At 37.0% G+C, this 13,280-nt stretch overlaps 2 protein-coding genes and 1 long non-coding RNA gene across 4 annotated transcripts in view; all 3 read right to left on the bottom strand.

Annotated features, from left to right (window-relative positions):
- LOC119068327 overlaps positions 1-6,821 on the bottom strand; it is a 134,481-nt gene extending 127,660 nt beyond the window's left edge. The window contains exon 1 of the long non-coding RNA XR_005086132.1: positions 6,779-6,821. This is a non-coding gene — a long non-coding RNA (uncharacterized LOC119068327). The remainder of the gene's footprint in view (positions 1-6,778) is intronic.
- On the bottom strand, positions 2,774-6,419 carry LOC119068320 (complex I assembly factor ACAD9, mitochondrial). The gene is made up of 6 exons (XM_037171876.1): positions 5,723-6,419; positions 5,335-5,664; positions 4,437-4,599; positions 4,229-4,367; positions 3,441-3,626; positions 2,774-3,377 (listed from the first exon to the last, which is right to left on the bottom strand). The coding sequence occupies exons 1-6, from the start codon at positions 6,297-6,299 to the stop codon at positions 2,853-2,855; spliced, it is 1,920 nt and encodes a 639-aa protein (XP_037027771.1). The 5' UTR covers positions 6,300-6,419; the 3' UTR covers positions 2,774-2,852.
- Positions 6,822-8,497: 1,676 nt separating the features above from the next.
- Positions 8,498-12,218, bottom strand: LOC119068316 (glycoprotein-N-acetylgalactosamine 3-beta-galactosyltransferase 1-like). 2 transcript variants are annotated; one of them, XM_037171864.1, is made up of 7 exons: positions 11,678-12,218; positions 10,944-11,058; positions 10,705-10,892; positions 10,388-10,638; positions 9,481-9,607; positions 8,822-8,985; positions 8,498-8,752 (listed from the first exon to the last, which is right to left on the bottom strand). In XM_037171864.1, the coding sequence occupies exons 1-7, from the start codon at positions 11,718-11,720 to the stop codon at positions 8,549-8,551; spliced, it is 1,092 nt and encodes a 363-aa protein (XP_037027759.1). In that variant the 5' UTR covers positions 11,721-12,218; the 3' UTR covers positions 8,498-8,548. The 2 variants fall into 2 exon arrangements, with proteins under 2 accessions (XP_037027759.1, XP_037027760.1); XM_037171865.1 differs by having other exon boundaries at positions 10,705-10,874.
- Between the last annotated feature and the right edge of the window lie 1,062 nt (positions 12,219-13,280).

Genomic DNA, 13,280 nt, shown 5'->3' with positions numbered 1-13,280 from the left:
TTAGTGGTTACACAGTTTCGCTATGTCTATACATCTAATTGCACTTCGTTATGTTTCTTATTCCAAATAGAATTCTCTTATTTAAGATAAACCTATGGTGTGGTCACATGTCGGTCATAACCTTTCCGAAGCTATGCACTGAGAAAAAAGATTACGTCTGACACGTATAAAGTGTGGTAAGGAAATTGTACTTAACGTACGACTCGTATTGTTATACATACCTCTTGTATAAAATACGAGTGGCATGTTTCTTACCTTAGTCATCGTATATTATGACTATGTATACGTGTCGTGTATAAGTACGCATACGTGTCTGGTGTATAACTTACTTACCACACTTTATACGTGTCAGACTTAATCTTTTTTCTTAGTGTGTTTCTTATTCCAAAATGTAGAATTGTACTATTTAAGATAAACCTATGATGTATGGTTTGGGCCATGGTCCAAGGCGCTCGAAAAAAATAGGCCTCTGGAAGACGGAAAATAAAAAAATTATCCTTTAGACTTTAGTGAAGTTAGGCAAAGAATTTTTGAGCTTTTTGTAGAAAAAGTTTGAAATGCAAAAAATGTCGCTGCGCGGCATAATAGTTGTACTTAGTCATTCTTCTAATTGGATTTGGTAATTACAGTTACTAATTCGACAAAGATATTGAAGGAGAAACGACGCTGTTAAGTATTTTACATTTGCCTTCTGATTTCGTACAATTTCCATACTATTTACCATCAGTGACATAGTTATTTTCGTTGCCCACTCGAACTCAACTTAAGAATTCAGCGTTTAATTCAATAAGACTTTTTGCGCCCTCGGTTATTTTTTTAATACAGCCAATCACAGTGCAAATCTGGTAGGCCATGTGAAAAGCTTATCGCTAGTCACAAACATCGAAATAAAAGCTTGGTATTCCTTTTATTAACCACCAGGCCCGGACTGGCTGAAAACTGACTTTTCCAATACGATTCAAATGAAAATGTACCAATAACGAAAAATTTATTTAAAAAAATTTCGCTCACTTCGCTCGCTAGTGACAGTTTACAAATTTTGACACGGAGAGGGCTTCAGGTTAATTTTTTTCCGATTTTCAATCGAAATTTTTCTACTGAGCCTCTTTAAACACTATTTTTTGCGCGCTAATGTGATTGTAAAGGCTTCCATCAACTACATGCATTAACTAACGGTTTAAAAACACATTTGCGTCACAGTATTCGTCAGAATGTTTTAGGCATTCTAGAACTTCCACTGTGAATTGCTCAACGTAAACTGGCAAGCAATAGTAATGGATATAATCAAACATATTTAACGTATTGTACAAAAATAAACGCAAATTCAAAGAAAATAGAGTAAAAAAAGTTACTTTCTTGATCAATTTAATAACATTTTGAGTAGGACCAGTTATTGGTAGGTCAGCTCTAATAGCATGGTCTATGCAGTTCGGATCATAGCAAATGAGGTGTCGTTGTAAAGGTAAGACGTGAGGCTATCAAGTGGTGAATGTGGCATCAAAATATATTGACTTTAACAAGTCAAAAACTTTGAGTAGGGTTGACAATATTTTCAAATTGACTTTTCTCAAAAAAGTACCGTTAACTTTTTTTGTTAATAATTGATATAAACTCGTCACATGGTCTTAAATAATTATCCATAAAATTTTTTCGTATGCAACGACTTTTTTATTTAGACTTTTTTCAAGCTCACTGTATACGAGATGGAGAGTGTTCAATGCAATAGTATTTGACTGAGCTTAACATTTTCTAACTCTTGCCTCAGCTCGTTGAAGATATCTTAATACCACAATTTTTTTCATAATAATCTTTAGGTGTATCATGTCCTCTAATACAACTTAGTGCGAAAATCTAAAAAGAATCTAACGGAAGTAGTCGCCGAAGAAGAAGAATCAGCAAAATATGTTACTCTCAACGGAAGTGACAGTTGACTTAACGGTCAGTAGTCAGTAGTTCAAATTGGGTTTGACCGAAGCGGTATACAAATTAGGTCTAGACAGCCTGTAGCTTATATTGCAAGGTGTGACGCATTCCGCGTCGAAACTTCAAACATTTTACCAATAAAATTTTTTCTGAAAAACTGTCGACAAGTGGCAGATGTCGAGGTAATTTCAGTTATAAGAAGGTAACAGAGTCATCTGCCATTTGCGACATAATTTTCTTTGGGGTAAAATTTTCTTTTTTAAACTGTTTGAGTTGCAGAATTCGTCACACTTTTAGTGATACAACGACTTGCGTCACTTTTACCCTTTAAGCCTTTTTTGTCTAACTAGATTGAGACCAACAGTAGCACTAGAGGTGTGCGCCGGGTGGTTTTTCTTCTATCGGCGTAACCGTCGGCGTTGGGTCTAAATGACACCCTAGACCATTGCACTCTTCAGAAGACTTTTAAGAAATAAACTAAAGAATCAATTTTTTTAGTTTGGAGAAATTGGCGCGAGGCAAATTACAAAGTTATAGAGTTTACGCCGATAATTTTTTGACTTTTTGAAGAAACTCTCGAAAATTGTCGGCGTATCCGTTATAACTTTTAACTTTACCTCGCGCCCATTTCTACAAACTAAAAAAATTGATTCTTTAGTTTATTACTTAAAAGTCTTCTGAAGAGTGCAAAGGTCTAGGGTGTCATTTAGACCCAACGCCGACGGTTACGCCGATAGAAGAAAAACCACCCGGTGCACACCTCTAAGTAGCACACATAATTATGACGACGCAAGCGTCTCTTCGTCAGAGTCTGTGATCCATAAACTTGATGTAAACTTGATTTTCTAATTTTTCATCTTTTCTCTATATATTTGACAACGAAACCACTCTGCTCACGACTTTTTACAAAAGATAAACTAAAAAGAAAATTAGAAATTCCTAGTCAATGGATGTATGGGAAAGTAGCCCTTCTCTTTGAATATTTGTTTCGATATTTTGACATGATTCATGTCGTTGGTCAAATACGGTCCTTCACTGATATCGCGCACCAATTGTCGCACCTGTACCATGCCATCGAACGAAAATGCACTAGCTATCAACATCTCATAATCACAAAACTGTAAGCCAATGCAATATGAACGTGACGCTCTGGATACGCTGGCAAACATTGCGTACGTTTGTATTGCACAATCGGACAGACGGCGAACTTCAATCTGTTTATCCAGTATCTGGACACCGTGACGAGCTAGCAGAAGTTCGGTTCCGATTTGCAAACGTAAAATCGAAAATTCCAGCCATTGGGCAGCTGGATCGAGTGACGGATGTAAATAATGATTTATGTGCAGCGACTGTTTGAGATTTTCGATGCTTTTGGTCTCCAATATGCGCTTGAATATAAAGGAGGGATTGAACAACGGATTCCGAACCTTCTTCACATCACCAGCCATTTCAACCTACAAGAAAACGAAAAGATTCTTTAATTCGATCAATCCTCAACAGTGTTCCGAATGACTAACCCCAGCGTGTTGTAAACCAGTTAGTCCAATGTACTGAACTAGCTGATCAATTGGCTCTCCGTGTGTGTACAAATGAAGTGTATCTTTGATGAGTTCGGCTAGGGGTTCTCCTTCGACCGTAAGCTTTGGACCCAGAGAATTCAATGGCAATAACGCGATTTTCAGCAGACTCTGATGGGCAAAAACCTGTAAATGTCAATTTTAGTGGTCAGTTGAGATGCAAAACATGTTCTCAGCTCTTTGTAATCAAGACTTTTCATTAATGTAAACTTTCTAATTTAGTAAGGAAGGACAGTTTATCAGCAATTTAAACAACCCTTGATAGTAATACTAAAGGCTTAGCAGATTTTAATAGACTAGAGTCTGCCTCTCAGGCAACAATAATTGCAATCAGCAACACACCATCAATTTTGCCTTGGTGAGATCGACAATTATGCAGCTTATTCCAGTGTAATCTGATTTGTTGCAACACAAAATTGCTCGTACGTTTTCGAGCTCAATCACGTTACACTTTGAAGCCAGAGGTAATGAGTCCTCCAGTTTTCAGGTAAGGAATGTTAACGTGATGAGAAATGGAATATCAGGCAGACCGGCACCATCTCGAATAGTAGACAGATCTACGACTTTCTTTGACATAAAATCCAGATTTATACTTTAGGGCCCTTTCATAGCTCATAAACAAAAGTGCCACAACAAGTAAAAATGCTCAATTGGAATGACTGCATGCTCAGCTAATAGTATTTAACACAGTACCGCTCAAAGTAGCTATCTTTCAACATAATTCCTACCTTAATGATTGCTGATTCCATGTCAACATCTGCATTCTCGTATCCATCGATTATACCGGCTGTTAAATAAATCATACTCTCCAATGCATAGGCGTCACAGACTGCTTTCGATATATAATTCTTGAAGAGGTCCAATTCCCTGAATAATCGAAAGCAAAATGAAAAGTTAATGTGGCTGCGTCCGACTATTGTAGACAAGTCAATTTACATCAGTTTGACGCCATTTTGGGAAGTGTCGATGCAATACTTTGTCAGAAGATTTATAATCTTTTTCATCATAACGACGCTTACAATGCCAGCTTGTAGCCGTGATTTGATCAATAATTTTTGCGCCACAGCGGATCCAGTTTCGAATGTGCCAATGACATGTCCTGTAAAGAATCACAATGTTAAGAGGTACATGTTGCGAACTCTTAGTACGTAAAAGACACCTGAAGAAATGGAGTACTTATCCACGATCGGTTGATTGTGAGTTACAACTAGAGGTGTGCGCCGGGTGGTTTTTCTTCTATCGGCGTAACCGTCGGCGTTGGGTCTAAATGACACCCTAGACCATTGCACTCTTCAGAAGACTTTTAAGAAATAAACTAAAGAATCAATTTTTTTAGTTTGGAGAAATTGGCGCGAGGCAAATTACAAAGTTATAGAGTTTACGCCGATAATTTTTTGACTTTTTGAAGAAACTCTCGAAAATTGTCGGCGTATCCGTTATAACTTTTAACTTTACCTCGCGCCGATTTCTACAAACTAAAAAAATTGATTCTTTAGTTTATTACTTAAAAGTCTTCTGAAGAGTGCAAAGGTCTAGGGTGTCATTTAGACCCAACGCCGACGGTTACGCCGATAGAAGAAAAACCACCCGGTGCACACCTCTAGTTACAACTGACTTAGTAGTTGCTCTCGAGTTATTAAAGTTACGAGACGTTTCAAGTGTTTCGTGTATTCAAGAGACTCTCGACAGAAGCTTCGATTGGTGTTGAAATATAAATTTGTCAAAGTTTCTTCGAAAGTTATGAGTGAACGGGAATTCATGTTGTGACTACTTGCTCATACATAAGTTAATCTGATTCATTCTATTAGACGATTGATAGGACGGAACACTTTACCTTCATCCAATTCAACATTGTTGAATGTAACATCGCAATGTTGAACTCCGTTGCATCCTAATGTTCTTTCCGACTCCTTCACTTCGACACCAGTCAAGTCATTTTCGATCAAAAATGCTGTAATCGAATCAATCTTGTCGCCAACTTTATCTAAGATTTTTGTACCAGCCAGCACCAGAAACAGGTCCGCACTCTTTCCGTTGATCACAAACGATTTTTTGCCATTCAAAGTCCATTCACCACCTCTGAGTGATGTCACTGCGGTAGTGTTTAAGAATCCATTTGCAGGCAAATCCGTCTCAATGATTGCAACCGTTCCAAATATGTCACCTGGAAGTAATTAGATTAAATTTGTAAAGTCGATAGAACTGTGGCGTATTATCACAACCTTTAGCTAATAGCGGAAGAAATTTTGCCTTCTGCACTTCTGTACCGCATTCAGTCAAAATTTGTGTAACCAATCGATGAGCATTTAACGTGCGAATCACATTTACGTCGACCGCTTCCGATTCATTTCTCAAACAACTTTCGGTGACAAAGTAATCTTGTCCACCTCGGTCGCGCGGAACATCCGTTCCAAATGCATCTAGATTTCTTAGACCATCTACCACTTCCGATGGAATCATTCCCAATTTATTGATTTCTGACGAGTTGACTGTACGAAAAAATTCCTTCGACTGATCGACCGTTTTGTGCAGCTCAGCCATATCTTCACGGTTAACAACTTCCGGGAATGCAATTAGTTCGGAGTCGAATTTTGCGGTGAATAAATTCTTCATCAATGGAGGACGGGCTGGTTTCTTCGGCTGTCTGGCAAACACCGTCTTTATCTTATCCCAGTTTAAATCATTGGATTGACGAATCTCTGTTTTTTCATCGGTATTTTTTGTCTCAATAGATGTTGACTGATAACGGACGAACCGTAATCTACGCAAACCGGCCAACCGAATCGAAGAGGACAACATTGTCAATTAATATCGTATTACTTATTGAAATTGTGGCTGATACTTTCGACTGAACTGATGTTTTGAAAGAAAATTGTATGACATAACCTATCAGTCTATTCAGAATCAAAATAATCAGTGCTGTCATGGCTGTCATTTTGTTCTGTAGTGTGATATGCCGGTTGGCAGTACTTAATCCGGATGGGAAAGATCGGCCATCATTAAGTAGGTAGACGATTTTGTATTTTTCTTTTTTAAAAATTCGAATTTTATGTGAAGGAAATCTGTTCAGTTTATTTCTGTTTTGCCTTAAAATAAACGTAGTGACTATTCGCAGGCAGCTGCCAATTGCCAAATTATTACTAAGGATGCTATTGGCAGGCGAACTTGCCTGCGAATAGTGTTTTCCCTTTGCAAAATGATTGAAAATTATTGACAGAAAATGTGTGAGCCATCATCTGTCATATTTTTTTCATGCATGATGTGAACCTGATGTAAACAGCCAGTTTTCAGGCATTTTACATGGTCTCACGAACTGTGTACCCTGCGATTTTTGCCTATCACAACAATTTTTCGAGACCCAGACCCAGACTACCTAGAAACACCAGATTGATTTCTTGATTTCTCTCTGGAGAATATACCTATTGTCTAATGTCACCGCGGAGGACATAACAAAACGGATTATAACTCACTCATTTTCATATTATTTTGACAAAAATAATATGAATGCGTTCAAGATAAATCGACGGCTGCTAGGACTTTCGCGCCGCGTCATTCACAATAATTGACAAAATGACACATTTTGTATAAGGAAGATGTCACTTTGTGGGCTATTCTGAATGACACGGCGCGAAATTCCTCAACACCAAATCGACCGATTTTAGAGAGTTGGTCACACCTGATAATGACTTCCAGTGATTTCCTCGATTCGATGTAAATGAAATATTAACTACACAGTTCGAAAAGACATGAAAAATACATAAAAAATGCTTGCAATACCAGAGTTTACATCAAGCGTGAAAAATATTTGGCATTTTAATCTCATTCATTGTCTGTCAATATTGTTCACGCTTGATGTAAACTCTTTTTATCACGATCTGTGAACTCGCCTTAACAGCATAATAGCAAAATGTAGGTTTTTGATATCGTAAAAATTTCAACCAATTCACGCCATAAGTGTGCTGATAATTCAAAATAAAACATTAAGTTTTCGTTAAAAAGTTATTTTTAATGTAAATTTATCTTAAAATTAAAATTCTGAAGCGCACTTATGAAATTTTGAATGCACAAATCTAAACATCAAAGAAAAATATCAGTCTGTGGAGCGTGAACAAAGGGGAAATATTTTTTTTATTAGGCCAATATCCCCAAAACGATAAGTCTTTGAATACGGGATGTGAGTTTTTAAAGTCTTATCGCTTGAGAGATTCTTCAGATTTCTCACTGTCATTTTGTTTCAATGCAGTGAAAATTACATGTTGATCTATCAAACTTACCATCTATGTTTTCGTTTGGATTGGTCGTTCGAAAAGAAAACTGACGTGCCCTAATAGTGCTCAAAGTATTAACAACTGTGTTTACATACATTGTCTATACCGACCAATGCATATACTCCAATTGTAGGTTCTTCAATTTACATTGATAAGAGACAACAAGCGAAAAAATTTGAAATATTTCGTATTATCTAGACCTAAGAGCAGAGAAATGATAAGCACGGCCCCTCACGGCTGGGATAGAACCGATAGAACACGCCTGACTAAAATTTTGACAGTTTGGTTTTAATAACGATATATCTCATTATGATTGACGTTCTGGTCGCATCGTCGTCAAATTTTTCAGAAAAAACACGTCAGGCGAAAATTGGAATGATCTTTTTATAACTGTGAGGTTATGCATCTCATGCATCTCAACAGTCTATAGTTTCCAAATTAACCCTTTCACAGATGCAAAAAACATACAATCATTTCGAGTCTATTAACTTCCTAGGATCACAGCACTGCTTTTAGCACGAACATTGAAAATATTCGGAGGCTGATGAAATCACAGTAGGCACTGCGTTTATGTTCTACAGATAGATGACTTGTTTCCGTTGTATGAGTTAAAACATACAATACAAACAAACCTAAACGGTAGCCTCCAAATCCGACACTTGTCAATTCAGTGTTCATGCTAGTAGCAGTGCTGTGCTAGGATCCAATTATTTTCAATTTAATAACATTTTTTGCTTTATTGAATTGAAGTTTTGCTATTCAGAGGACACTAATAGCAGGTTAACTCATCCAGAAAAAATACTGAGACCACTTTTTCAAATCACTTTTAGATTCCTTCCGTTCCGTCAATGATCTATTTAAAATTTGTGGATGCCTTACGATTCCGTATGGTTGTAAAGAATAAATTAAATAGTCCAACACGTACATATCGCTCGGTTTTACGTAGTGAAACGATACTGCGTTGTTCGAACAGCATTTCAAGCCCTATATCCGTCGCAAAATAAATAAAAAATTATTAGAAATTGTCAAATTGAAATTTAAATATCTCTTTACATCTTTGATCTCGTGAACGCTATATTTAATGTACCAATAATCCGACGCGTTGTCATTGGGGCTGGGTACTAAATGTGCTGTAGGCTCGAAAGGAAAGAACCTTTCGCGTCCGGTACTATCTCGAGTGTCGACAGCACTTACGTTAACGTGAGAAAGACAATAACCTGCAGATAGGAAACATTTCTTTACATCTAACTTTAAAAAAATTGATTTGCTATGTGTCCGTATGCAGGATGGCTTAGTGATGACTCGATTTGAAAGATATTTCATTCTGCTTATGATTCACTAAACTTTTACATACGAAAAGGTATGACTCTCGCCATGGCCTAATGAGATGTGGCGGTATCTTTGAGCAGTACTATTAAGTGCAAAGCATCATTTTAGTTGCTTATAAATTAATTAATCAGATCTAAACAGTGGCAGAAACTCTTTGCTGTTGATTTGATACGTAATTTGTTGAGTCAACGCTCTTCAAGCATTCGTTGTACTCTACATTGAGTAATAAAACTGGAGTGGGACAGTGTATCATATACGAAATTTTACACTTTAAAAAAATGTGTAAAAAAAATTCATACAAAATAGTACTCTATTTGACAGTTGTCACTACAACCACTCATGTAGTGCGTCGTTTGAATTCGAATTGAGAAATAAAGTCTTACCTAGCACAACATCTTCAGGTCCGAGATCACCTCCTAGGCATATGTTGCCGTTAGGAATAGCCCGTTCAACTAGTCTACGTACGGCTTCTCTGCTCAACACATATCCTGCTCCGCCGGACATGTATATCTGCAATCAAAACCAACAAAAAAGTAAAATATAGTACACTCGGCGAGTGAAATACGGGCAAAGACACGGGTTCGATAGACATGTGTGTCGTATATAGGGTGACATGGATCATCCGATGTTCGTCTTTTGTGATTTTTTTTTATTTTGGCCGTTTAAAAGTGTTTTGGCGCCTTTAACTGACTGAAAGCGCGTTTTTCGTGAATAACATATGAGAGCCTTTTAGTTCGACGGTCCGAGCCTGCGTGTGTCAAAGTTTAGCACGCGTCCGAGGCATGGACTTGCGCAACTAATTACGGAAGCTATTTTAAACGTCATTTGGACTAAATCTATTAGAGTTGAACGCTTATAGGTTTGTTCCAATTAACTGCAAGCCCGAATTTTTCGTTAATCTAAAAGTTGAGGTTAAGTTGCCTTCTGTGGATGAGATTTGACATTTCGAAATGACCTTGGAACAAACCTATAGATCATTGTCAATGTCATTTGGTATGTCAAATTAGTGGTCAATTTTATCCAGCTAACCTAAATGTTTGATTTTTTTTGTTAACTAGATGAATGACAACTAATTTGAGAAGATTTTCATAGTAATATTGAGATTTGACTTGATAAGAGATGAAAGCCGTTTGTGAAAGTCTTCGACTCCGTTCAATGACTCATCTGAAGGTTCTAACCAATTTATTCTAATGTTTTGCTTGACACAAGGGGAGAGAGTATCCACAAACTCCTTTAATAGTGACGTGAGTAGTGAAAGGGGTATGTTGATTAAGAGTACAGTTGTAATACCTGGTGAAAATGATAGGATGGTAATACGACTTGAAACTGGCTCCCAAAGTATATAGGATCTTCGGTGGAATACTGATGCAGCAAGTAGCGTAAATTTTCCACAATCACGTAGGTATCATCGTCAGCTTTCAGAAACCAATCATAGTCATAGAGATGCTGTTTGTAAATGTACTCGAAGGATAGTTTCGTTTTCCCCCACAAATGATCATGATCATCAGTGATATTTAATCCAATCGAATCAAGGTCGCTGTCTGTAATTATCGAGAAAGAATGTAAGTCAACGATGAAAAACTCTTCAAATGCATCATTGAATCAACCTTCAACGTTACTCATAAACAGCAACTTATTGCATCTGCGACCCCAAGTATTTTTAACGTGTAACGCTTTTGACTTATGATTTTCGGCGGTAGTCATAATCCAGCATAGGACCCTCACCTCATTACTTAATTCGTTTGCTACGGTAAAGTCATCCAAAAGATGTTTCTCCCTGAATATTGATTGATTTCTGGTAAATGGTTAGATCATTGCTTGGCAAAATTTGTTAGTTTTTCTCTACTTGTTAGTCCAATGTATCCATGGATTAGGACTTGCTACAGAAGCTAGGAAAAAACCCACAGCCAGTCCGAATGTAATGGCTCCAACATTTCTTACGATAATCCGTGACAGTTTGGCTAAAGAACAAAAGTTACTGTTATCACAAATGACAGAGTTGTACATTTATACGGCTGAGACAAAAACTGAACAAACATGTATTCTTCTGGCATATCAAAAGAGCCATCACTCACAAAAAATTATTTCATCAAAATGTGTATGAAGCTAATCAAAAGTTGAGAGAAGCATAAAGTCCTCTAAAAGTGTTATTCACACCGTTGAATTATACGTCTGCAGTCATCATCAAAAATTTCGTATGTAAATCATATTCTAACAGTTGTTGTTGATATATAATGCAGTCAGTTGCCTTCATCAGAGACCAAATATTTGATACTGGTTCGAATAATTGAAGTTAACCAAATCGATATGCAAAAAAAAAAACCTTTGGACCCTTGGGCAGTATGCATGTTAAAACTAATGAAGTAAAATATAGTTTGTCTTAATTCATTAATTTAATATGCCTACCGATTGTGAAAGATTAAAAGCTTTAAACAGAATGACATGGAGAGCAATTTCGGAATGTTGTGGAAATATTGCGAGGCATCAGTTTCGTTCGGAAATTTAATATTTTGGTGTGGTATATCTCTGACGGATGGAACAGTTTTCAAAATCACGTCTAAATACATAGCATAAACTCACCGAATAAACGATTTAATCTTCTCAGCTTTAACCGTTCAGCCATTTTTCGAAGCGAGCACTTTCTTAATTAATTAATTTCATACTTGAACGATCAATGTCTCATTTCACAGCGTTGGACTCACAACTAGTAATGTAGGTATATCCAAAGGAACTTGATCTCGAACTAATTCTCATAAAATCATAGCCGAACTGGTTCGTCGTTAGAATCTATTTTATTTTGGTATACTCTCAACTCAATATTTTTGATATTTTTTTGGTTGCGAAATTTTATAGAAAAAAAATGTTAATGGAGATACGAAGACAGGTTCAAAGACTTATTAATGAGCCGGTATATAGTAAATGCCTTCAAATGTTTTATTTACCATCTTCATATATATATATGCTAATAATTTCGATTTAATAACAAGCAACCTGCGATAGTGAAGGAAACTGGTAAGAAGGATGTCATTGCAATGTAAAATTGTCACTTCATGAAAATGTTAGGGGTTAGGAACGAGTGACCCACAGTATTCTACGAAAGAGAAGGGATTTTTTTTCAAGACGATTGTATAAGAAGGAAAAGGCTGAAAAACGATTTTGGGCAGGGTGGTCGGGGCTTCGGGGCTCACTTCGTTCGGTCTACAATCCGCGAAATTGCCTAAAATCAATCGTCTAAAACTGGTACACAAATGACTATTTGTACTTTGACGTCGGTATATCTACTTTCATGTCACATTACATTGTCGGCTCCGAAAGAACAGGTTAAGTCACCTAAGAAGATAGCTGGTCCAAAATTTTAACCGTTCAGTGGATATTTTTCATATAAATTTTTAACACACAGAAGATTCTCTTCTTAGTTTGTGGAGTAACCACTAGTGGAAAGTTTGGGTGCCACTGTACTGCTTCTCAGAACCTAAATTTGCTTGAAGTAAACTTATCTCATTACTTTAAATGTAAGATCAGAAGTGGTGTGTTCCCGCGTATATAATGAAATGGCGATCAATATGACGTCCCCAAAGTTTACAGTTTTGACCTACCTCACATTTAGTGCGTAAATAACACATCATTTCAATGCATTCATCAAAAGAGTTATTTATGGAACAAGTAGCGAAATGAGTCTTCACCTCTTTTAGCAATAAACAGTGCCAAAAACAACTTTGCATACCAGTGCGAAAAATGAACGTATGAAATGCAACTTACCACAATTTTTTTCATGCTTCGAGGTCGAAAATGAGGGATGCAAAATTGCCTAAAATCAATCGCCCAAAACAGAAACACAAATAAGGGGGAAACAAGAATGGAAAATCTTGTCCCACCGTTCGGCCATTATTCGCCTATTATTTCCTCATTATCCGTCTTCATTCGCTCATTATTCGCCCAACACTGTCCCACCATTCGCTAGTGTTGTTTTCGCCTCGCAAATAACTATTTACCTTTAATTTGATCTTGTATTCTAATTACGTATTTCAATGTGTATATTTACGACCCGGCACATCAGATCGTTCAATTTCCACTCGCACTATTTAAATCATTGCAATAATCGTAGGAACCCATTGTTTCATCAATTGGGCTTACTACTGGACAACGACACCGCGAGAATTGCCGTAGCTCTTCACTTGGGATG

This window comes from Bradysia coprophila (genome assembly GCF_014529535.1).
Source record: "Bradysia coprophila strain Holo2 chromosome X unlocalized genomic scaffold, BU_Bcop_v1 contig_173, whole genome shotgun sequence".
Taxonomy (NCBI): domain Eukaryota; kingdom Metazoa; phylum Arthropoda; class Insecta; order Diptera; family Sciaridae; genus Bradysia; species Bradysia coprophila.
The sequence above is the reverse complement of the archived record's forward strand: the minus strand, read 5'-3'. Positions and strand labels throughout refer to the sequence as shown.

What these genes read in the sequence shown, in the direction of transcription:
- LOC119068320 (XM_037171876.1), bottom strand. Translation starts at nt 6,299, where the DNA reads ATGTTGTCCTCTTCGATTCGGTTGGCCGGTTTGCGTAGATTACGGTTC. An exon ending in TCTTCCGCTATTAGCTAAAG is followed by an intron (nt 5,665 to 5,722) that starts GTTGTGATAATA and finishes AATTACTTCCAG; the next exon opens with GTGACATATTTGGAACGGTT. An exon ending in TGGAATCAGCAATCATTAAG is followed by an intron (nt 3,627 to 4,228) that starts GTAGGAATTATG and finishes TGACATTTACAG; the next exon opens with GTTTTTGCCCATCAGAGTCT.
- LOC119068316 (XM_037171864.1), bottom strand. Translation starts at nt 11,720, where the DNA reads ATGGCTGAACGGTTAAAGCTGAGAAGATTAAATCGTTTATTCG. An exon ending in AAGATTAAATCGTTTATTCG is followed by an intron (nt 11,059 to 11,677) that starts GTGAGTTTATGC and finishes TTTGTTCTTTAG; the next exon opens with CCAAACTGTCACGGATTATC. An exon ending in GCGTTCACGAGATCAAAGAT is followed by an intron (nt 8,753 to 8,821) that starts GTAAAGAGATAT and finishes CGACGGATATAG; the next exon opens with GGCTTGAAATGCTGTTCGAA.